This window comes from Rhineura floridana, chromosome 6, assembly GCF_030035675.1.
Source record: "Rhineura floridana isolate rRhiFlo1 chromosome 6, rRhiFlo1.hap2, whole genome shotgun sequence".
Taxonomy (NCBI): Eukaryota; Metazoa; Chordata; class Lepidosauria; order Squamata; family Rhineuridae; genus Rhineura; species Rhineura floridana.
In genome coordinates this window covers 71,991,134-72,017,384 of record NC_084485.1, presented here as the reverse complement: position 1 = coordinate 72,017,384, position 26,251 = coordinate 71,991,134, and the positions used below count along the sequence as shown (strand labels likewise).

At 41.6% G+C, this 26,251-nt stretch overlaps 1 protein-coding gene across 14 annotated transcripts in view; it reads left to right on the top strand.

Moving 5' to 3' along the window:
* SCUBE3 (signal peptide, CUB domain and EGF like domain containing 3) overlaps positions 1-26,251 on the top strand; it is a 230,431-nt gene that overhangs the window by 173,105 nt on the left and 31,075 nt on the right. For all 14 annotated transcript variants that reach the window (XM_061632341.1, XM_061632340.1, XM_061632344.1 and 11 more), the window contains 3 exons: positions 15,094-15,210; positions 20,853-20,975; positions 24,150-24,266. In XM_061632341.1, coding sequence (XP_061488325.1) covers positions 15,094-15,210; positions 20,853-20,975; positions 24,150-24,266 — 357 coding nt within the window. The remainder of the gene's footprint in view (positions 1-15,093; positions 15,211-20,852; positions 20,976-24,149; positions 24,267-26,251) is intronic.

Here is a 26,251-nt window from a genome sequence, read left to right as displayed (position 1 = left end):
TCAAAATGACACACACACACACCCCTGCTCTGGACTGAAGCTGATCCTTTTCCTTTTTAATGACACTTACACGTAGAGATTAGAGTCCAACATGTCAGCTTCATATTCAGAAAAAGCTGCTTTGGCTGCTATATAATTCAGTCCACTCATCAGTCTGTGTTGCATATTTCCTTGTTTTTGCAACCCGGATGTTTAGCTTGACATTTCTGTTCAGGCTGTGGAAACTCATTTGTTTTCAGCTTGGAGATGTCCGGTTGACGGTTAAACAACTCCCATGTTCCATCCAGGAAGGCGTTGCCTTTCAGTGAATGAACCATCTGTATTGTGATGGCAGTCATCGCTCTTCGTCCGATCTTAAAATTGGCAAGTTTTACAATCTGAGCTCTAAGGTGGTCCTTTATCATGTAGTTTATGTGCAGGAATAATAATAAACACTATCACAAGGGGTGCTGATCCCGAAGATCGCGATGAGAGATAGAATGAACTGGAACAGGTGGAGCATAGGTGGTGTTCTCACCTATGTAAACTTCAGACTGGAAGTCTGTGTCTAAACCCATGTCTAAACTTCAGACTGGAAGGAGAAGTTACACGATGCCCCACCATTCCACAAAAACAAAGACAATCCCTGAACATAGAAAACTAAGTTTCAGGGAGAAGGATAGTAGCCTAGGCTGTTAGTGTTTCATGTGTAGTTGTGTTTTCTATATTTTTTTTCATGAGGCAGCCTTTAATTATGGGAGACTTGCTTTCTCTGAAGTAATACAATCCAGACATAGGTCTACCACCTGACTGAGAACCTAGCCATTATTGATTTGGCAGGATACCATAGAGTAGAAGCAGGAGTATGGTGTCTGAGATATTGTCTTGACACACATGGACCTTTTTCTTTGTTAGCAAGTTGTGCTGATTGCAGCCCAGTGCATCTGCTGTATAGCAATCTAGTAGTGTTCTAGAAGCCTTGCCTCCTATGATTCAACAGATATTTGTGGATGCTGTGTGCTGTGTGGTTTTGTGAATCATGTTTATTTGCTTAGGTCTGGAGAGCCATGTTCCCCTTAATCACTCAGGATGAATATTGCCATCAAGCAATAGAAACTGTTGCACATACCACTGTCTCTTAATTTTGGAAGGGCAATGCTGCATCTGCACCATACCTTTAAAGCACATTCAGAGCACATTTTCCACTCCAAAGAACCCTGGGAACTTTAGTTTGTTAAAGGTGCTGGGAATTGTAGCTTTGTGAGGGGTAAACTACAGTTGCCAGGATTCTGGGGGGGGGGATGTGCTTGAATGTGCTTTATAGGTATGGTGGGTACACAGTAAAACTGGTGTCCTCCAGTATGGTGCTGTCTAAATGTTGTTGGACTGTAGCTCCCATCATCCCTGACTTGGCCATGCTGGCTGAGATTGGTGGGAGCTGGAGTCCAACAACATCTGAAGGACACATTGTTGGCAGCTACTGGAGCAGCATCTTAGAGGCTAACTGGATTATTGTTTATAACATTAGTTTATAAGCAACAGCCTACTTTATCATTCATCTGATTTATCAGATGCCTCCTCTCTGCATGAATATTGTTATATGTCTTTATTGGTTTGCAATATATTCTTATCCTATATGGCTCATTAGTGCATCTCGCATAGAGGTTAACAGCAGGATATGTTGTTTCTTAATCTGCGACACAAGATATTCATTAATGTGAACAGATGAAATATGCAAACAATACAAAATTACTCAAGGCAATTAAATTCAGCACAGATGGTTGAGTTACAGAAGGATCATGTAAAACTATGACAGAGCAATAAAGTACAAAGTACAATTCATTGTTGATAGGTTTAAAACATTTTAACATCCTGATTATATAGCAGTTGTTGCATAATTATGTAGTTGTTACATACTAGACGTAAGCAAATATAAAACACTTCATTAGTACTTATGACAAGAGAAAGAAAAGATCTTGGTTATTTATTCCAGGTCTACAGCTCCATAGGATGTTGATGACCTTTCAAATTATGTGTGCTTTAGGGCTACTGCATTCTGAGGCAAGAAATGCTCTATATGTGTATGGGATAATGGTAACTGTGGATCTGTCATTGATAATCACCAGCTCAGTAGTACTCCCCATCCAAAGTTTAAGATGGAAAACAGAATTTTAGGATGTTTGTAAAGAGATAAAATGATTGATGATGGTGATGATGATGATGAAGATAACTTGCCTGAGTTTGATCTGAATATTTCTGGTTGCATCTTATAGTGGGTGTGCAATTGCTGAACAATTGCAATGGGAAGGTAACCACCTACATTGCTTAATCTAAAATCAAATGACTAATTAATATGAATAATATTAGTAGTACTAGTTAGTCTTTGAATCTTGTTTGTGGATTTGTACACAGATAGAAAAACCAAGTTTACTGTGCACTATTGGTCTAGGCATGTATCCCCAAAATTTGACATGCAGGATAGGTAGTGTGGTGCCCTCCAGATATTGTGCACTGTAACTCCCGTCTGTCCTGACCATTGGCCATGCTGGCTGGGGCTGATGGGGTTGTAGTTGAAAACATCTGGAGGACACCACATTGGCTACTGCCGGATAACACAATGTTCAAGTAATATAATTTCTCAAAATTCTGATTAGTAAGATTTGAGGCTTCATTGTTTTCTTTGTAAAATCACTGGACAAGCCGTTGTCACAGAATGACGGGGAGGCAGAGGCAGCTTCAGTGATGGAATGTTTAGGGAGAGATGTAATTAGGCAAAATGCTTTCTACAGGACTGTGTCACTTTTATGTTCTGCAGAGTGCCTAGTAAAACACTGGTGCAAATTAAATGTGCAGTACATGTCTCATAAAGCTCAAATTAAATTTGAGTTGTATTGCACCCTAAAATGTGTAATAGTTGCAGAAATAGTAAATGAAATTGATCTAAAATGCTAGTGCAAATGCATGCATAGGTGCCCTGTTTGAGGAGATGGGGGGCTGCTAAAAAAAGTGTAATGTAACACACCTTTCTTCCTATTCAGAAGATCAGATCATTATATAATATTATATTGTAAGGAAAATGCTGTTGTCAGCTATAGCCCTTGTATAGTTACATACCTTAAAATGGTTGTGACATTACCTCATAATTGTACTGAGGGCAATTACTTTTCAAGTTCACTATGTAAGCATATTGCTGTTTAAAAATGTTAAAAGAAGGACACATAAGAGCTTTTCAATGAAACTAGTGTGTTCTTAATGAGGGCCACCCACAACGTTCTGTTCTGAACTTCCTTGTTCTGGAATAAGAGATTACATATTTCCCCAAAGGAAAGACTTGTGTAACCACTAGTACCCTGAACATGAACTCTTGCTGTCTTCGGAACTTATTGTTTGTCTTCTCTTTCTGCCTCACAACAAATCATAACTAAGCCCAGACTTTGTGGATGCTTCCCCCAAAGTATGCTTAAGAGGAAATAAAATCTTCACTCACTTGCTTTGGCCCAGCCCTGAAACTACAAGGGTTAAAGTACTACATTTCCTTTGGTGGGTAACATTACATAAACTGAGGAAGTATGTTTATAGTATTTTAGTTTCATAGTCATGGGGTACTTTTAAATGGAGAGCATTCCAATTTCTTCCCTTGTAAATAGTGGATCACATTATATTCCTTAAAGCCCAGACACATAGTTGCTAATATTCTTGAATATTAATCTTCATTAACAAGTTATTTGATTACTGAGCAGTGTTCCTTGTGGCAGGTGCAAAAAATGAAGGTCAGTTTCCAAGCACATTTGTCAAGCTGTGACCAATGAGTTAAATGTTTCCCTGTCCTGTGTAACAAGCATCTGAGGTGGTGTGAACACTTTAGCTGAAGTAAAATCCTAGCCAGTGATGCTTTTGCTCTTGTACACACAGGCAGGTTATGTCTGGATCAGTAGCAGACAACACTGTGGGCCGCCGATAATCACCTAACCCCAGTCAATTGCATCACTGCTGCTTACTGGAAGGCAGAGGTGGAGGTGCGAGGTTGACGTGGTGCAAACAAATGGGTGGAGCCGATCTGGTGTTTCTGCTGGTGCATTTTCACCATGACAAAGTCTCTGGTTCCTTGCCCCTCTCCCTCCACCCCCTGGTAAGCAGCAGCAGCACGGCTGAGTGGAGATCAGGTGAGTGGTGGCATCCGCCCAAACTCTCTGCTACTGTTTTCTATGTATGCATGTATTTATTCATGCAAAGTACTTATATCCCACTCTTTAGCCAGAAAGGTTCCCAGAGTGGCTTACCTATCAATAAAAATAAGACAGCTGTTACCCTCAGCCTGCAATCTTAAATACAATACACACAAAAAAAAGGTGGGAAGGGAAGAGGAAAACAAGCAAACTAAATTTTACCAAGTTAACCAACTGGCATGGAATCAGGCTGCTCAGAGTTCTTGCAAGAGGCCTTGTTGGGCCACTGAGAAATAGCCTGGTAAGCCTACTGTCGCTGAAGTGCCTGCAGCCAGAAGTTGTTGAGCTTACAGGGTAGGGTCTCACCCACCAGGAGTCTGACTAGAATGTTCTGGCTTCAGGAGATGGACCCACAGGATGCTACTCAACTAATACTTTCACCCCTCAGAACAGACGGCTTTTCTAGTCTCTGTCATTGGGCAGTTGGTTCTGAAATCCTGGGGGGTGGAGGGGCCCAGCCTAGCTGATGAGAACAGCAGCATGTGGCGATGACAGTTCCTCACTGTCTGCTGCTTCTCTTCCTCGTATGGCAGTTGGGCTCAGTGAAGGGGTGTGTGTGCGTCGGTGGCACAATAAACTCTGCCATGTACATACTCTGTCAGGGGTGCCATGTATATTTCCAATGTCTTTGGCTGACAGAATGAAGTTGTGTGATATAGATTATCTGACTGAATGAACATCTTGGGTGCTCTGCTCTTTTGAAAGAGTGGTCTTAGCTGAGTTCATGGAAAGCTATTGCCTCGGCATTACCTAATCTACTTTTGCTTCGTTTTCAGGCTGCTTTTGCTAGTGTTCCAAATAAAATGTTAACGCTTCATTGATAACCTGTTTCCATTATACTATTACTTATTTTGAATATGAAATTTTGTCAAGACTTTTACTTGTTACTCTGAAGATGCTACAGAAGAAACTGTTTTCCCAGTTTGCCGATTTTGGATTCCATTTCATACATCTGATGAAGTGGCCTGTGAAAGCTTATGCCATAATTAAATTTGTTATCCTTTTTTATTATTGTTTGATATCCTTTTTTTAAGATGCCATAAGACTCTTCATCATTTTTGCTGCATCTGATTATCACGGCTACCTCTCTGGGAAATGTTTATCTCATTGTCACAGTAGCACACACCTGTGTCTGTTAACTTGTCCATGTGTATACATCAAAAGATGGAAGTGAGTTCACCTCTTTGCCCAGCTCTCACCTGAAGTTCATATGCTGACACTATTTAACATCTGTTCTTGTGTTTTGTTTTTTTACCTGATACACGTTTTAAATAAATGGGGTGGGGGTGGACAATGCCTGTTGTCAGAAAAATCAGGTCTTGGTTGCCCCTCCCCACCTCTCTTGTCTGAGATTATATAACCAGGATGTTGCAGAAGACAGAGATTTTAGTAATGAGCAGCTTCTTTTGAATAGGCTGAGAAGGAGAGCTAGAGTGGAAACTCCACAGGTTTGCATAAGGATGATAAAAGTGAGGGTGAGGAATCTGTGCCTTGGGTTCTCTTCCAATTTGCAACTCAGGCTCAAACTAAATATGATGGCAGAAGACATCTTGTTTAAATCTGGACTTGTCCCAGTTACACAGAAAACCGTGTATGTCCAATTGTGAAAGTAAGATGGGTGTCAAGGTGAGGACCACTAAACTTTTCCTTCACTGTCTGTCTGTCTCCCTGGGCAATTTTATCTCCAGCTGAACTTGAGTACCAGAAGTGAGTTTGACTGAGAGAAAAGCACAGAGGGAAGGGAGACTATGGGAGGTAAACAACAGCCAGGGGAGAGTTCAGCTCACTTCATTGGTGTACCCTTTTACACATACTCTTCATAAATAATTGGGTTTCTTCTTGATTGTCCCAGAGTGCAGGACACGGAATAATGGGCTCAAGTTGCAGGAAGCCAGATTTCGACGGAACATCAGAAAAAACTTCCTACCTGTTAGGGCAGTACGACAATGCAACCAATTACCTAAGGAGGTGGTGGGCTGTCTGACACTGGAGGCATTCAAGAGGCAGCTGGACAGGCACCTGTCAGATATGCTTTAATTTGGATTCCTGCATCGAGCAGAGGGTTGGACTCGATGGCCTTATAGGCTCCTTCCAACTCTATGATTTTATGGGTCAGATGCAGGTTTACACAAATGAGTGTACTGCCATCATGCATTACCTCTGAATCTCAAACAAGGCACATCAGTCGTCTTCTGCAGTTTGGTCTTCCATATGCAAAAAACATAGGATTGTAGTCAACTAAATCCTACTCAGAGTAGACCCATTGAAATTAATAAATCTTAAATTAGTCATGTCCATTAACTTCAATGGGTCTTCTCTGAGTAGGACTAACATTGGCTATCACCCAAAGGATGGAATTAAATACTCATCTGAGCCAATAGATTCCCCAGTAAATCCTCTGCATTTGCCGATATAACAGGACTGGAGCGGGCAGCGTAGACATTTAGAGGGGAGGGTTCGTTTCCTTAAACCTGAGTCTGTCAATTCTCTTCTGCTAAAGCCCTTTATCGCAATCATTTTCCTCAGATAGACTCACTTCCAGGTTCAGAACCCAACTAGGAAGGAAAAACCCTTTAAAAATACCAGGAATTGATAATTGCAAGGGAGAACCCCTCCGTTCTCCCCTGCAAATTCTTGTCCAGCCCTGTCACCTTCTGTCACACTAACAGCATGCAGGTGATACCTTTAGGACCAACCCAATGCATCAAAATAGTGACATCTAGAACTCAAAAGCTTACTCACTGTCTTGTGACACTTTGGTTGGTCCTAAAGGTATTGCTTGAACATAGGTTTTGGATTTTTTTTCTTCATAGAGCAACATGGCTCCTTTGCTTTTTTCTATTTGTCAGGGTTGTTGTGGGGATAAAGTGGGATAAACCTCACTTATCTCATATACCTTGGCCTGCTTGGAGAAAGGATGAGATACCTCTGTGATAAATATCTTTAATCAGTGTTAGCTGTTGGCTGCATGTCAGTGGGGCAGTGGCATCTGCTCCGAGTTTTCATTCGAACTTTCAATGAGCCACTGTCTTTAATAGTAGTTTTTGTCTTTTTAAATTCTGAGTAGCTATAAAAAAATTGAAAACATGAATATCACACTGAAATGCTTAAAAGAAACCACCCATAGCAATCACTGCAGAAAGTTTATGGTGGACCTATTCAGAATAAAAGGTTTATTATTTATTTGTTTTATTTATTATTTGATTTATATCCCCCCTTCCTCCCAGCAGGAGCCCAGGGCAGCAAACAAAAGCACTAAAAACACAGTGGGATATAAATAAAATAATAAATAAATAAACATATGAGGAAGCAGAAACTGATAGTAATAGCTCAGAAATCAGACTGATTAAATTTCATGTAGAATTCAATGAGTCTTGTTTTCCTCAACTCTTTTTCTCAGCTGCTTTTATGAAAATGAGTGATTTATGTCTGCTTGACACTGTGGACTAGAGGAGACATAGTAAATTCCAAAATACAAAATTGTTTTCTTTTTTTTACTATAATGTTGATGGTTTTTCCTATTTTTATTGCCTTTTGCCTGCTTCTCATAAACTGGCATAACAAAAGAGATGCTAGTTCAGCAGCTTGTAGCTTCATTTGTAATTGTAACTATTTTTTTAAAAAACATTAAAAAGTGAATTACATTTGTTATTATTAAACTGTACTACTAATATACCAAACATGATAATTTAATGGCAAACCAAGTTGTACATGATACATTTTATGTACCTAAGGTAACAAAGTGAGTTTTGATCTGTAAAAGGTATTTAAAAATAAGTATTGTATATTGATTATAAATCAATTATTCCCAACATTTCCATTGTTTTTTCTGAAAAGAATGGGGGGAGCACAGTTTTTTTCTGTGGCTTCAAAATTTCTGGAAATTTTATATCTCTATTCAAAGCACTATGTGACACAGGTGCAATGATGTGGTATATCATGGTATATGATGTGGTGCATTCATCTCCCTCTACCTCTCTTGGAAATATCAAAACATACAATGGAGTTGGGAAAAAGATGGCAGACTGATAGGTAGCTACTCCAGCTGCTCCCTTGACCATTCCTTTCTAGTGCTCTCCAAATGCCAGCTGCAGCCTACTTTTTCCTATCGACATGCTGATTTACTAACTTCAACACCACCCACTCTTTCCTGGTGTTTGTTTTGGTCGACCTTGAGCGTGAGGAGGACTGTTTTTCTGGTCTGCTTGGCGTCCATTTCTCAGCTTCCTTTTACCTGGGATTACCACAGACAAAGAGTCTTTCCAAGTAAGAAACTCTCACAATTTATGACTTGTCGCAGCCTTTCCCCTCCCTCCTGGGCTGTTTGAATTCCTGGGGAGAACAAATATATCGAAAAGATAAAGAATTGCTTTGCCTTAGTTTTGCGTTCTGGCTTTCTCTGGACAACAGCAGCTGTAATTTTAGCTCTCCTTTTCTTTTAAAGTGATAGCATCCCATTATGGTTTATACCAGAAATACATACGGGAAATTGGGAATCCTTCCAAACTGTGAGATGCCTTCACACACAAAAAGTACAAGGCAGTCGAAAATTATACATTCCCCCCCCCTAAAGCGAAGACTGGGAGACTAGATTCGCCTGAGGATGCAAAGAGACCTGATAAGAACTATGCTCTAACGGCTACGGAGTCCGAACCAACTACTACAAACCAGTCCAACGCTCCCCTGGATTGGTCCCTGGATACTAACGGGCCCCTTCAAATGGACTTTGCTGACCCTCTTTCCACCAGTCTCGCACATGAGATAGAGCTAGCGGAGAACCTGGCTGAGCACAGAACACACAACGTGCTGACGGATAAGCTCTCTCATGAAACAACCAACGAGTGCCCTGAACAACCCAAGCAGTCAAGTCCCAAACAGTCTAAATCTAGTACGGATACAAACAGGATACCTGACTCGCCAACAGGTCAATCTGACCAGCCCCTACTTGAGTGCTGGCTCTATATGATAACTAGGGACATAATTTGTATTAAAGACTATCTGACTGAATCCAACAAGTTACTAACCACATTGGTGGAAGCCCATAGGAAACCTGGCTCACAACATGAAATTGACACAAAGACCATTCGACAATGCACTGGCCCACTGCAACCACCACGGATTACCAATCCCAAACGGAAGGGACACAAAGCTCATATGGGACCTTCTAGAAAAAGAAGGAACATTGATGTCAAAAAGAGTAAGAACATCAAACACTCTAAGTTCCTTCGCTATAGGAAAATGAACTTTGCCAAACTGTTCAAACTACTAGACTCCATTCCCACTTTGAGGAACAGTCAAGAATCCAACACCGCAAAACTGGATGACTCTTCCAAGGATGATAAAACTAACATCAATCCTTTGAACGTTATGGCAATTCCACGCTTATCGTCTCCTTTTACTGATAGCTCGTCTCAGCTTCAGAACTCTGAGCAACAGGATCCGCGGACTTTTGTATCCCAGGGACCTAAACATCCCCAGAGTCAGTTGTCTGAGACCAGATGGTGATTAATATTAAATCGCCAAAAGTTAGTTTTATCCAACTATTCTAAACCCTATGGTCATCCCACGCAGACGGAATGCAAAGCTCATCTTCTGAAGACTCTAGACCCCATTATGCCAGGTCTTTTCACCTGGGACGATATTAATTACATAGAACATCTTTACCACAACTCCTTCAACGCTCGTATAGTGGTGACCTTTAGCAATCCTGACAAAGCCAGTCTCTTTCTTTCTAACAGAGATGCGCTTCATACAATTGGAATCACTACGCAAAGGATTTTTGAGAACGCTGCCTGGCCTCCGTCACTAATTGCCCTCTCTCTTTCATCCAACCAAGTGTGCCCAAAAAAACCAGACTGTGACATAGTAAATAATCTTATTGATCTGGATCCAGATCCACTCCCTCCTTCTGTCAAACCCGAAAAGAGATCGGCGAAATCAACTCTTGAGTTGGCAAAGAACTCTACCGAGTCAGAGCCACAGCCTGAGCTTCCTCTTCACGAAGCCCACTCGATCCAGGCCAATGTAACTAACAACGGGTCAGACGGTCCTGAATATACTTCAGAAAATAATGACGGACCAATCCAGTTTAACGAAGACGAAGAGAGACTATTAAGTGCCTTTGGTGCCCTCCCATTCCCAGCTCAGTCGGACATTATTGCTAGACTCCAGAGACTGATAAAGCATCTCCGTGACTGACTGTTGAAACCTGAGCGCAAAATCTGTCGCATGAACGGAAAACATTGTTCGACGGAGGTTGTCGATGAGCCGCAAATTACCAACACTGCCAGGCTAAAGGCACCAACATCAAACTTGCCCATGAGCAAAGGCACCTCTCTCCTACAGACTGTAGCTGAAATCAACTTACCAGCATATAAAACAACACAAAAATGCAATCCGAAGAACTCAGAGTGTACACGCTCAACTCCCTCCTGGACTGATATGAGACTGTTGGATAAAAGCGAAGAGGGTTCTCCGATTAAGGTGCCCACTCCAGTGGTCTTTCCTGTCATCCTATCTAAGGAGGCAATCTCAAATGTCAGCCAACTAGAGCCCTCCCTAGAGGTAATAACTTCCTCGCCGGCCAATCCGTCTGCCCTATCCAACCCTCTTACTTCTTACAATGCGCCAACTGCTCATTCAATCAACAAGACCCAAACTAGGTTAGCTTGACGCACCATGAGTTCTTCCACTCCCCGGCTTTCAATTTTGTCTTGGAACATCGTTGGATGGAGGAACAAGGCCACGGACCCCTCCTTTCTAGACTTTCTGAATGACCATGATATTATCCTCCTTCAGGAGACGTGGGCCAGAGAACAATTCAAACTGAATGGCTTCTCCGCTTACTCGCTGGAGGCAACACTAAGTGACAAAGGGGGTCGGCCTAAAGGAGGCCTCTCTGTGCTGGTTGCCACAAATCTCTGTGCCACCATCAACAGACTAATTTCTCTTCCTGGGCTATCCATGTCACTATGTATTGAATCTAATTAGGCTAGGCTCTTACTTATAAACATTTATTTGCCCCCGCTTCACCAGAAAACTATGGTAAAGGTTATCAGCCAGAAGCTACAGTGCTATATTTCCAGTCTGTCCTCGCTATTTCCAGATGCCATGGTGCTGATTGCTGGTGATTTTAACGCCAGAATTGGCCTGAACGACAGAGCATTATACGCCTATTTCCACTAAATTCCACCTCCTGCAGATGAGGCGCTCAATCTTCCGGCCAGACAATCAAAAGATTTAGGATGTAACTTTGCCGGTTACTGTTTGCTTCAAATATTACATAGTTTGAACTTGACCATGGTGAACGACGGCGATAGAAATGGCGAGTTCACTTACCTCTCTGGATCTGGTGCATCTGCTATAGACTTTTTTATTGTATCTTCTGATCTTCTAAGTGCAGTATCCAATTGCTCAGTAGGCAATCGCACGGAACGTGACCATCTCCCATTGATCCTATCCCTGTGCTGTGGCAATGCGTTTCCCCGCACCGACTGGTTCCCCGTCGTGGAACTAGATTATGCACCAAGGTTTGTGCGTGTCAAATGGTCAACTAAAACAGAGTCGGAATTTAAAGGAACACTATACTCATCCAGATGCCTTCGTCAGCGGGAGACTATCCTGGCGTCGGCTTCTGGGGAAACTTTACTCGTGGAGTATCAAGCTTTGATTGCTGATCTTCAACAATGTCTAATTGCCAAGTCCAAGGCAAGGCCATGTACATGCCTATACTACTCTAAACCTTGGTTTGACCAAGAATGCCTTGACCTGAAAAAACTTCTAATCACTAAATATAGAGTTTACAGGGATGAGGATCTTCTGGCACTCCCTACTGATTGCTTAGCACTGAAGAAGAGATACAAACTATTAATTAAGACAAAGAAAAGATCAGCCCAGATCCAGCTCTGGCAAACCCTAATCCAAGCCTCACGGGCTAAAGATGCAGCCACTTTCTGGCAGTTGGTGGCCAGGGGATGACCCAGACCGTCCACTAGTCTGGACTATCACATCTCTGTGCAATCCTGGGAACCGCACTTTTATAATATCTATTCAAGGGGCCAGAATTGAACCCAGCATGCTGAGCTCTCGCTAAACAATCTCCCCAAATGGCCTCCAGTATCGGTCAAGGAAGTTTCCTCATTAATTACAAAACTGAAGCCGGGTAAGTCTCCTGGGCCCGACAACATCTCTCCTGAAATACTCAAATCCAATATTGACTGGTGGGCCCCGGTCTTGGCAGCCCTTTTCACGAGTATTGACTGAAGATTGGGGTTTAGCTATCATTATCCCAATCTATAAAAAAGGCAGCCGATCTGATCCAGCTAATTATAGACCAATTAGCTTATTAAACATCATTAGCAAATTGTATGCTTCCCATCTACTCGAAAAACTGCAAAGCTGGATGGACCAGGAAAATATCCTGGTGGAAGAACAAGCAGGCTTCAGAGTGGAGCGCTCCACCATGGACCATGTGCTGATACTCCAACATCTTGTAGAAAAATATTCATCTAGAAAGGGGGGCTGCCTCTGTACAGCCTTTATAGACTTCAAGTCAGCTTTCGATCTCATTCCCAGAGATAAGCTATGGGAAAAATTTGAGACCAGTAATATTGACAGACGACTTTTAGTTCTTATACAGTGCCTCCATGAAAACACCACATTGAGCATCAGGTGCAATAAGGCCGGCCATCTGACTAGGTCTTTTGCCACCTACAAGGGCGTCAAGCAGGGTTGCATCCTAGCTCCTACCCTGTTCAACTTTTATATAAACTCTCTGGTTGGACACTTGGCACAAGTTTCATCTCACCCGCCTATTCTTTTGAATAAACCAGTGTCCATTCTATTGTACACTGATGATGCAGTTCTAATCTCGCTTCTAGTATCGGCCTCCGACGACTGCTGAAAGCACTCGCTGACCATTGCTCTAAGGAACTCTTAGTCATCAACCAGGACAAGATGAAGGTACTAGTGTTCACTAGGAAAAAGAGGAAGCACCGTTGGTACTTGAACGGCCTACCAATTGAACAAGTACCCTCGTATCGGTATCTGGGAGTGACCTTCCACTCTTCTGGAACATGGCATCTCCACGCCAAGAACGCCATTACCAATGCACAGAGGAACTCTAAGGCTCTCCTCTCGTTTTTTTACACGAAGGGAGGGCAATATGTCCCCTCTGCTATACAAGTCTTTGTGGTGAAAGTCATTTCCCAACTGCTGTATGGTTCCCAGGTAATGGTCTGCTCCAAATACACCTCCTTTGAACCTGTACAATCCAAATTCTTGAGATCTATTCTGGGTATTCCATATTGTGTTTCAAACAATGTTTTGCGCCTCGAAGTAGGTTTCCCCACAATCGAGGCCCGTATATGGAAGCTCAAGGTTGGGTATTGGTTAAAACTGTTGTTCTCTCCTGTGGGCCTGGCTCCCCTTGTTCTTTCTGATGTATACCTATCAAGCTGGAAAAAATCACTAAACAAGAAACTTTTAAGTCTAGGTTTTTCACTCCCTGCCATTTCCCTGCTAGGCCTCACCAACGCAAGGCAGGCCATCTTTCAACGAATTTTAGACATTGACTACCAAAACCACCTCTCCCAGATAGGGTCCAACCTTGGCCCTATTCACACCACCGGGGCTTTTGTTCCAGCATATTATTTAACTTCTCTTCCCACCTCTCAGCTCAGAAACGCATTTACGCTGGCGAAGCTTAATGTAATACTGTCAGCTCTTCTTGGTGGTAGATTCCGAAAGATTCCTTTTGCCAAGCGGTTATGCCCCTGTGGTGCGGGTGAAGTGGAAACTGTTGGCCACGTACTTTTAGCTTGTATTTTTTATCGTGACCTTCGTCTTTTAACCATCACCCCTATCATCCAACAATTCCCGGGTAGGGACGACGTATTTTATGTTATAAAATGCTATCAGATCAAAAACCCCAAGTTACAAGCAAGGTAGCGAGATTCTGTGCCACTGCAATTACACAACGTAGAACATTGCTAGGCCAACAGCCCGCCCAGTCCTGATCGCTGGCCTTTTTAGGTGGTCCCAGCCTTCCCTAGAACGTGTGTCTTGTTTTAACTTGTGCAGTATTAATATTGTATTTTTGATGTTTTTGTATTGGTTATATTAATACTACTTTTGATGCCTTTGTATTGGTCTCTGACCGTATGAATACATTCATTCATTCATACAATAAAAATAGGAATGAAAAGTATTAGACATTGATTTAGCTAGCTCAAACTGTCCTTGATGAGAGGGCAAGTAAAAGGACCTTTTCCTTTTCTCTTTTGGTTCAAATTGACTAAGGCTGAGATTTGATATTCAGAACAAAGTTATCTAAATTAAAGTTGTAACTAATATCTTTAAATTACAGTGAATGAAGATATTCAAGTTTGGATTCAGTAAAGTTTGAAATGTAAATATTGAAGTTTATTGAAATAAACTTTCAATTACTGTTAGTTCATTTTTTAAAAAACTTTACCCTACTATAAAATCTAAGACTTAGAAGTTTAAAGATTTGTGTCTAATTGATGTGTTCAGATTCGATATTTGAGTTAAAATATTTGTAAATTTAGAACCTGGAATTAGAGCTAATACTTCTATAAATCCACTAGTGAGATATCAAACTGGACATTCCTGCGTCAGAATCAGAGGGTAACATCCAATGTTAGTCATACCCAGAGTAGATCCATTGAAATCAATTGACTTAAGTAAGTTAAGTCCACTTATTTCCGTGGATCTACTCTGAGCATGCCTAACACTGGATATTACCCAGAATCTTTATAGAACTGCATATGTTGACTATCACTGCTTGAATGGCCTTCAGGAACTGTCACTGAAATAATGAATTCATGCATGCTTTAATGTTCTCAGTTATTTCTTTATCTTCTTTCAGAGACTTGTGCTGTCAACAATGGAGGCTGTGACAGCAAGTGCCATGATGCAGCCACTGGGGTGCATTGCAGCTGCCCAATGGGATTCATGCTTCAGCCTGACAGAAAAACATGCAAAGGTAAATGGCAGCAAAGTGTGCATCCAGTGTATGAGAGAGCACTTTCCCCAGAGGACAGGACTAGATATGGTTGAGTGTTTACAAGTTGGTAAGCTGATTTGTACCTAGGTGGTATGCTATAATTATGTGACATCTCCAATTGCCTCTATCCATGAAAGAGTGTTCTGCCACACTCTGCTGTGGCTGCCAAACAGTCCTCTAGTGATATACTCATGTCTTGAGTTTTATATTAAATCAGTCCTTAAGATTGTTATGTCATGAATTAAAACTACTGGTCCAAATCTAAGACTGCAGCCTTTTCACCAGAGGGTGCTGATGACAACTGTCTTAGCCACTGCTTCACCTGGTTTTCCAAGTGTAGTGATGGGTCTGTGGGCATCTCAAGGCTGTAAAGCAGCCATAATCTACTCTCATTTTCTCCTCTTCACAGGTCTACCAAGCATCATTATTTAAAAGGACTGCCAAATATTTCATTATTTCTTTGCCTGAGCAAGAATCTGCTGTTTGCCCCAGGATGAAAGCTTCCAAACTTCTTCCCCAATTTCAATAGGGGCCATAGTGAGGGGAAGAGCTCCCCCTCCCCCATGCCACAGTTGAAATCTAGATTTCCCCTACATATATATATATTTCAAAAATAAAAATTTTAAAGGTGTATACACAGCTAAATACATACCTGTGCACCTGCCAGCAACGGACCTCAGGCTTTTGGAATTTATGGTTGGTGCAGAAATAATCATTGAGGGGAAAGGACAACACACAGCATCAATGTATCTCATCAAGCACTGCCCACTAATGTGGACAGAAAGCATGGACATAGATTTTGGAGGTATAAAATTGAAAGCACTCATGTGTGGACGAAGGTGTACAAACATGGTGACCCATGTATGCATGAATGGCCTACTGTGTGGATGCAGCTTGACTTTCTAGTTTTTGAGGGCATAGAGCTCTGTGTGTATACATCTCACTAGATTCCATCCTCATTAGTGGGTATGACATAGCTGTGTGGGCAGGGAAGAGATAATTCATCTGAGCGGGACATATTTTTAAAACCTTTTGGGGTCCATTATTTTAAAAAAGCAGGGCTTAAATTTGCACTAAAGCGCCTTTCATGTAAGTGTTATTGCGTGAATATTTTGAGGTGCAAAAGTCCAAATCAGAAAATGAATTGAAAGGTAATAGTGAAGGCATACCGAAAAGAATTGCACTGGTTGCAAATACATTTCTGGTTCAAATTCAAGATATTGCTGATGACTTACAAAGCCATGAGCAAGTTGGGACCTGAATACTTGAAGGAGCACATCTCCCTATATAATCCTGTCTGGAAGTTAAGATCTGCTGGGGAGGCCCTTTTTAGCATCCCATCACTAGGGGTCATACACTGTGCAGTAATGCAAGAGAGAGCCACTTCTGCTGTGATGCTCATTAGGGAACTCTCTCCTCTCTGAAGTTTGGCTACCCTTTTTAGCATTTAAATGCTCGTTTAAAACATGTCTATTTATTCAAGCCTTTGGAAGCCTTTAATGTTTAGCTGGAATTTTTAGATGTTCTGCAGTTTTATGACGGATTATAATATGCATTTTTAAAAAAACTGTTCTTCTTTGTAAAAGGACTGTTGGTTTAAATGAAGTTTTTATTGTTCTCTGGCTTGAGATCACAATATAAGGGGTGGGTTATAAATATTTTAAATAAATAAACAAACATAATAGACTCAAAACAGCTACTCATCATTGTACACATTAAACCATGTCTTGTAAAAAAGACAGAAGAGAAGCACTAATGTGATGTACACCTGTGGGGGTTGTGCTACTCTACTTTTTTGTTTTTAAACAAGATGGATTTTCCAAAGTTTGAGAAAAGGCATAAAAGGCATGGGGAAAATGGAGGAGAAGATTTTATTATGATCCCCATTAAAAAATGAGTAAACAAACCATGGCTATTCCACACTAAACTCCTTTAGTTGAAGCATCCCCAAGTTAATTCATGGCTGAGCATTGACCCTGGATTTTCTAGCTTATTCTTCTAACCATTATGCTAAACTAACTCTGTATGTACATATATTGCCTTAAGGAAAGATCCTTGATCCTGCCAATGTTTTTAGGAAACATAGGAAGTTGCCTTGTATCACATCAGAGCATTGGTCTACACTGACTGGCAGTGTCACTCCAGAGTTTCAGACAGGAGTCTTTCACCAGCCCTATCTAGAGATGTATCTCTGCATGTAAAACATGTGCTTTGCCACTAATCTACGGTGGGCTTTCTTAGAAGACACACACACACACACACACACACACACACACACACACACACACACACACACACACACACACACAGAGTGCAAGTGTAATTGTTACTTACTTGTTGAACAGGATCCAACATTTTCCCCCCAGGTAGCACTTCTGTTGTGAGGATTTCACATTTACCCAGCACTCATATTGCACTGCTTTTTTGCTGGGAAAATGCTCCTCCTGCCAATCACAGCGGTGCTCTTCAATTTCATGGACTGTTTGCTTTTTACTTCTATTAACTCCTTAAGGGTTGGGCCTTCCAGAGATCAAGCTGTATTTCATTTATTTGTTTGTTTGTGCTTGTATGGCTTTCCTCCTTCTCAATTAATTAAATGAGGACAGGAGTTCACATTCTTGGTGCTGGATCAGCACTAGCATGAATTTCTCAGTAAGAGAAGTGTGTGCTTTTTTTATCATCTGGAATGGCTCGCAGAGAAAAAGGTGAGACTCCACAAATGTAAGGCGTCTGTTTTCTGTCTCTGGCAGCTCCAGGGAACATGACCTTAGTTAAAAGGAAAAAAGTCGTTCTGCTGAAAGCTGTCTAACCACCTTACTGATTCCAGACCCCATTTGCTTCGTTATTATTTTTCAGAGCTCACCGCCTCTAAGATGCTAGAGTTCCAGGAAAGCATAATAACCCAGAGCTATATCCCCTATGTCTGGGATTTTATTATAGTTTGGAGCTGTTTTACTGCTAGTTCATTTTGCTCACAACAACAACAACAACAATGATAATAATAAAAAGCTCCAACTTCATAGTTCCTACTAGAACTGATGGGATGAAGGAGAGACAAGGGGGCAGCCTTGGATGAGATCTGCTTGAACTCTCTTTCTGGGCTTCATCAGCCTTGGCTCATTCTATTTTACAGCCCATTTCCTAGCAGTGAATTTTCTGGCTTATAAGTAAAAATATTCCTTAGCAGGTAGCAGGAGATACTTGAAAATTCAGGGAATTATTAGGAGCGGGGAGCTGATGATGGGGTTTGCAAAACAGCAAACATTTATATTCAAAATTAATGTTATCTGAAAATTGTTTCTTTGCAGTCCCTCCTGCTCATTGTTTGAGTGCTCAAAGCTAGTTAGCCATTTCATCCAGACACTGATTATCATGATCTTGGGGTCTACAGCTGGTTTTAGTCTTCATGTTCAAGCAGCTAATAAGGCTAAGCCACTGCCACTTCCCCCCATTTAGGACACAATTCTGTAGTCCCTGTGCAGGTGTTAGAGGGATCATAGGATTGAGCAGATTTCCCCCTCTGCTTGTGGAGAGGGAGGTCTTTGAACAGATGAGGAGGTCTGGCCTCATAAGCTTCTCTGCTGTGGGCACAGAAACCTACCCTGCCCTTTCTGCTCTGTCATCTCTGTTCTGATGGTGGTAATGGCATGTTTGGATTCATGGGATTCAACCGCCCCCCCAATTCCTCCAATGCACTCCTAGGATAGGGGGAGGGATGTATGCCAGTTCTTTGGCTGTATTTATTTTCCCTCTCATTGGGACAGATAGGTGAAGAAAAACCCCTAAAACACACACTTTTTATCCTGCTGGTGTGAGTCTGTCAGGGTGCTGGATCGGACAGTTCCTTCACCTTGGATTTTCTCTTTCGTGTCAGATTGTTCTGCTCACCCTCTCATCCAAATAAAGTAGCAGATGGTATGTTGGGGTGGCAGTGCTCACCTGACCTCAGTCAGTTGTGTCACTGCTGTTTACCGAGAGGTGGAGGGGGAGAGGGAGGTGGCTAGGTTAATGCAATGCAAAGGCACCAGCAGCACCACAACTGATCAGAGGGCGGGTGAGTGGCACCACCCCACCATGCCATCTGCTGCTGTCCAAACATTGTTGATTGTGGTCCTGCAATCCATGGCAGGCCTTAGCCACATATCTGTTCCTTCTCGACAACTGGTAGCTTCCTGTTCATCTTTGACATAATACTGCTGCTTTAGAGCAGTGCTGCAGGAAGACAGCATACTGTGTGCATGACCAACATCAGCTTAGGCAACATAACTTGTGCACAAGGATGTATTTTGAGCAATTGCCTCTGAGGAAGGTAGTTACACTCAAAACGTTATGGTGGGCTACAACATACATGCTTCTTAATATAAACAAGTGCACATAACCTCCTCTGAAGTTCACCTCTCTCTTGGCTTCCACCTTTCTGGTGCTATTCTCCTGAAAGAGGCAATGAATGGCACATTTTGGATAAGGTCACTGCCACTGCTTGAACTGAGTCCTTTTAGCTCAACACAGCAGCTATGCCAGATTTGGCTTAGTGTGTAGCCTGAATGTGGGCTTTTGGTTAAACTCTCTCCTCCTTATTTACGAGCTATAGCCAAGAACAAACCTTGGCTACAGCTTGTGGTTAAGGAGAAGGGCTTAATCACAAGCCCAACCTCATTAGTTGCTCTGCCACACTGAGCTAAAAGTACCAGGGAGGAGCAAAGAGGCTGCAGTTTCCTCCCTGGGAGCCTGTATCTACATCCTAAGCCATGGTTTGACTTAGTGTTATGTGCAAACGTGTCCTATAATTTGAACCCAGGAGTCCCACACGCCCATTCCTTTTCTTCTTCACTGCATGTCTGGGCACACATTCAGCTGTCACTAGGGTCTGAAGGCTCTGTTAATTTCAGTTCTCTCTGTTGCTCATTTTTTAAATCTTCAATTTAGTTCTCCACATTTCTGCAACAATCTGCACTTTTTTAAAAAAAAGTCCTTATGAAAACTGTAAGCAGCGGTAACGCAGCCGAAGCTCTGCTCATGGCCGGAGTTCGATTCCAACGGAAGGAGGAAGTCGAATCTCCGGTAAAAGGGGTCGAGGTCCACTCAGCCTTCCATCTATCCGTGGTCGGTAAAATGAGTACCCGGCATATGCTGGGGGGTAAAGAAAGGCCGGGGAAGGAACTGGCAATCCCACCCCATATATACGGTCTGCCTAGTAAACGTCACAAGATGTCACCCTAAGAGTCAGAAACGACTCGCACTATAAGTGCAGGGACACCTTTTCCTTTACTTTTATCTTTTGATAAACACATTTTTGTATGCAGTTTTGACTAATGTATACATTTTTGCAAGCAATTTCTCCTAAGGTAATGTATTTTTGTATGTTATTTTCACTAATATATTCATTTTTGTACATACTTTCCCAATATGTGCATTTTAAAGCATTCTTTGGAAAATGCATCAGGAAATTTGGATACATGTAGATTCATCTAATATTGTTTTGGAAAATGTTAATTTGATGGATTTGGCTTTAAATGCAAACTGAATCTAATTTCTCCTCTGTCCCCAGCTGTCACACTTCTCTTAATTAATTCCCTTAGCTAAGCATGTTTTGCCCTGTGTTTTTTCCCTCCCCCTTACAGATATTGATGAATGTAGGTTGAATAATGGTGGCTGTGACCACATCTGCAGGAACACTGTGGGCAGTTTTGAATGCAGTTGTAAGAAAGGATATAAGCTGCTGATCAATGAAAGGACGTGTCAAGGTAAAGTCTTCTTAGGATCTTTGCTGAAAATAATGATGCAAATATTGTTTCAGTGCAAAGCTGAGCTAGATGAGATGAGATATACTCCATTCTATACTGAGCTAGATGAGATATACTCCATTCTTAATTTGCTTACTGTTAAAACAGGCAACATTGGACTGATCCTTCTTCCAAACACACAACATAAGCCAGAGCTAAGAAGTGATGGGGTAATTTTCAAAGAAACACGATTGCCACTTGTTTCTTCCATTCTCTGTTAGAGTAAAAACAACAGCAGTTGAGATTCTTTGGAAGATATGATCACAGATGTGACTGCAGTAGCAGGCCATATGCTAACTAGCCATGCCTTCAGACACCCACCCAGGCAGAAAGGAAAGATTCTAAAATACTGGTTCAGAGATGAAAGAGGGATCTGATGCAGGATAAAACTGCATACATTAGTCACCATTCCTATTAACCCCTGGCAACCTGGTATTGAACAGCAATAAAATTATCTGTATGGCATTTAATCAACACCTTACTTTCCCTTGGGCTTCTTTCCTAAGTGAAATTGCCTTCTTAGGCTGTGAGCACACTTGTTGTCTTTCCATTGGCCACAACTGGAGGGGAAATGGGTTGATCTGCTGATCAGTTGCAATATCTCTCTGAAGTGATTTTTTTAAAAAAACGCGCTCAAGGTCCCAGCAGGTTTTACAATTGAAAGGGATGGGGTTTGACTAGTGTTGTGTGCCCCCGGTTTTAGAAAAAAGGTGGAGACACACTGGAACTGGCAGAACAGTAAGTGTGTCTCTATCCTTAGTCCTCAATAAAACCTAGCTGAAAAATTTAATACAAAGGTTGCATTATAGTCTTTATTTAAAAATAAAGAAGTAAAGATATGCACAAATAAACATTAATTTTAATTCATACTTCTGAACACTTTAAAATGTTGGTTTGATGACACTGAAAACAAAGTTTAAAACTAGGTGAAAACGAGGAATTTTTTTGTGTAGAATAGGGAATTTTACCTGCAGAAATTAACAATAAGGAACTCTGTCTTCTTTTTCACCTAGGTGCTCTGTTTAAAACCCCGCTGTACTGAAATTGATGTTACTTCAGCATATCTTCAAATTTAGGGTGCATTTGCAGCTGCAGGGGTACTTTGTCCACTTCCCAGGGCCAGCCCAAGATATTTTGCTGCCTGCAGCAAAGGACAAGATGGCAACCTCCCCTTTCATGTACAGAATGGTTTTAATACTGTAAATAGTTTAATTCTATTTTAATCTAGACTTTTGTATGTTTTTAATTATATGTGTTCTTTTATCTGGAAGCCGCCGTGAGTTCCAGTTTTGGAAAAAGGGAGGGGTAAAAATAATGATAATAAATAAATAAATAAATTCTGTAAGACTGGCAATTGAATTTTACTTCAACACTGGTGCCATCATCTACTACACCTGAGGACAGCAGGTTAGCTTAAGGAACATCAGGCAGACCATGTGACACATACAGTTCTTCCTGCAACAGAGTGGAATGGCCAGCCCCTTGGAAGGAATGGCAAGGGATGTGTGGCTGCCATTGCTCCCCTAGCCCAGCAGTTTCTGCCTCAGTCTACCTAAGGGAAGGGGTTTACACTGCTGCTGTTGTTATGCAATCACTCCTCATAGACCGCCCTTGTGGGGTTAATGTGAAGGCCCTATGAAGGCTCTCCAGGTGTCATACAGAAAACAATTAAAAACAACCTCATAAGAAGTATTAACATTAATTAATTGCAGTATCCCCAAAAAATGCAATTAAAAACTTTAAGTAATCCCAGTAAGATGTAAGACCACAAGGTCTGATAGAAAAGGGAAGTTTTTCTTTGTAAATCCCAATAGTGCTTAATCCCACTCAGCTAAAGTAATCCCACCTCCCTATGCTTTGCCTCAGCATGACTAACTGTAAAGAGGGGAAAGGCTTTCTCTTCCTGTGCAAATACCTTGGAGACACATGGCACTTTGAGTGTGCAAAGTGTTAGCTAACCCTCATACATTCCACGGTCGACTGACATGATACCAGGTCACAACCTAGGCCTCAGGTGTTTTATTCTGACCGCATGAGGGAAGCTGGGCATGTGTTGGGGATTGAAGTGGGGAGAGCTGCTGTATGCTTAGGCTTTCATCTCCATCCAGGTTTTGTTTTCATGCATTTTTATGAGTTTGTGGCAATTAGGTTTGTGAAACCAATGAGGTAAACATGAAGCCAATAGACTGACTGTGGCCCACAGATTGTGCCTCACAGCTCCAGTGAAATCCCCTATTAGGAAAAAGTAGGTTGCCTTAGCATCTCCTTCAGTAATGACTACTGGGAAGGCATAATTTTACTTATGGTTACTTCTCAGCATCTCCCTGGGAATGTGGCAATGGAAAATTTGCAGATATTCTTCCCATACCCAGCCCTTCTGTTCCAGTTTGGGAGGTTTGTGTCATCCCTAAGATTCAGCCATTTGACTTGCATGCTAAAATGAGGAATGTATAGGCTCTCATACCCAAGCATGTACTCTTGTATATATTAATTAGTTGGCAATAATTGCCACCTTTTCTCCCCTTCCCAGTTCTGTACTTGTAATCACTAGCACAGTTTGAAATATTTGTTTCACTTGTGGCCATCATGTACTTAAAAAATGGGGGAAACAGACCTATTCATTCAATTTTTATCCCAGCCTTCCTCCAAGGAACTCAGAGTGGCATACATTGTCGTCATCCCCCATTTTTATCCTCAACAACCCTGTGAGGTAGGTTAGGCTGAGAGAAAGGGAGCATGACTGGCCCCAAGTCACCCAGTGAGTTTCACGGCTAAATGGAGATTTGAACCTTCCTCAGTCTTTATTATTTTTAGTGTAACGTGGTATTTAAGAGCATTAAGGGGTAAGTGATGTGCATGCAATGATCATGAATATGTGTACTTCCATGGTTATTTTTCTTGAGGGTGCTGGACCTGACAATGGAGCCTAGACTACAGAGGCAATAATGACAGTTGGACAATTTTTTTCCTGTTTGCTGCTGTTAAATGAGATTGACAAAGGAAATGTTATCCAGACCCAGACAACGGGTACAGTTTCAGAATATCTGGTTAGTGAGGAAGTAAAATAATCCAGGCCTCAGGGAGGTGCTGCCTACTTGCTGGAATGTGGCTTATGCTCTCTTTTCCTGTTCCCAGATATTGATGAATGCTCCTTTGACAGAACCTGTGACCACATCTGTGTAAACACACCAGGGAGCTTCCAGTGCCTGTGTCACAAAGGCTACACACTGTATGGACTCACCCACTGTGGAGGTATCCGTGTGACAGATGGGAATGTGTGGGGCTTGGCTGTCTTTGTGGCCTCTTAGATGCTTTCTTGAACTTTAAACTTTCTACCTTTCTCCAGTAGAGCTGTCCTCTTTCTGCTGCAAGCTGGAATCTAGTATCTTTGATCTCCAAGGGACCAGTTCAGAGTCGCTGGCCTCACATAGGATTGGTCTTCAGTTATGGACAAGATGCTTTGAGAGTCTCCATTGTTCATGCCATTTCTGTCCACCCTATAATATTGTCAGTAACCCTTAGTTGTCCTCTCATCAGGACGTTTAGCTCTAGTTGAACAGATCCTGAAGAATATCAGCAAGCCCAAGAGCTGAACGGAAGTTAGAAAAGAGCTGCCCATTTGATAGGTGAAGTCATTTTTAAGTCCCAAGATATGACTAAAAACTTTCTGCTGCATTTTATCACTGCTAGAATTTAGAAAGCTGATTCCTATTAATGTGCAAGGTAATGTTCATGAATACACAGTTTCTTTTATCTTCAGAAGACGTAGCTGCTGGCCTCAGTTGGAAATGGGACGCTTTACTATGAGATGGTGGATTGCAGGCTCAGAAAGGCAACTGATGCATTATTAATCAAAGATAACTCTCCTGCATATTGTGTTGGATGGAAATCTATAGACAGGATGCTGAACAAGGTTATTAACAGTTTAGGTTGAGATCAGGTCAATGATAACAAAAAGGGGACACTGAGTAAGCTTTTTGCAAAGATCTCCTATTCTAAATACTGAGAACATGTCTGCTCTCGTGCACTGCAGTTTCATATTTCCTCCCACTTGGTGAGGCAGTTAGTAATGAAATCTCGACTGTGGTGGGCTCCTTCTGGGAGGAAGGACAGGATATAAATTTAATAAATAAATAAATTCAGTAAGTAAGTAAGTTATGGTGTAGTATGGCATCAATGTTATACAGGACATTGCTGCAGCAAGTTTAGATCCAACAGCTCCTGCCTTCATGGCTCAGACATAACTAGAATAATGTAATTCAGGAGCAGCTGATAACCAAGATGACCACGGGTGGCCGTGGAGATGGCAAGGTTACCAACATAGAACTGTGAAAATCTGCAAGCACAGATAGGAAGAGCCTTTCAGAACACAGGTCACTCGCTATTTGTGTACCACAAATTACTGGGCGTCTGGTATCCCAGTGCTTCTGTCTGGATTATTCCGGTGGTTTATCCTTTAAGAAAGGAAAACAAAAGCAAATCTGTTCATTGCAAAGATAAACTGTGCAAAGCTAAACACTTATTAGATCTCCTCACATCATCGGTAAGCGTATGAATGTATGAAGCTACCTATAATGGGTCAGATCACTGTACCATATAGCCCAGAATAATCTGTTCTTAGTATCTACGGCTCTGTACAATCTCAGACAGAGATATATTCTAGTCTTGCTGAGATCCTTTTGATTGTAAGTAGTGGGGATGGAGCCTGTGACCTTGTAAAACATGTGCTCTATCCCTGAGCTCTTCCCAATGCATCTTAGGGAGTCTAGTCAGGGAGTTTTTGTATGGTGAACCCTGAACCCTTACATTGCTTATTTGGTGGATTTTATGGACTCTATTCTTGCTTGAAGTAATATAGAATTATTATGGTCTATATAGAAATATTTAATACTTATGTTCTTTATAATCCATTCTTAATTTGTCCACAAAACAGTTCTATCACAACAATTCTCATTTTACACTAAAATTAAACAGATTTGCCCGAGCCAATGAATTAGTCAAGAGTTGAACAGGTTTCCTAAATCCAGGCCTGTCATTCCAGCACCTGGACCACAAAGAAGATCTCTCTCTTTTTTATTTTTCTTAACTCTTAAGTTTTGGTGAGGCAACATTTAATGAATGATCTTTCCTAAAAGATGCTTGCTGCTCTTTACAGAGGGTGGCAGGATCAGATACTTGTCTCTGCAGCTATAAACAAGGCGACAAGAATGATTTGTGTCTTGTCCGGTGGGATGGGA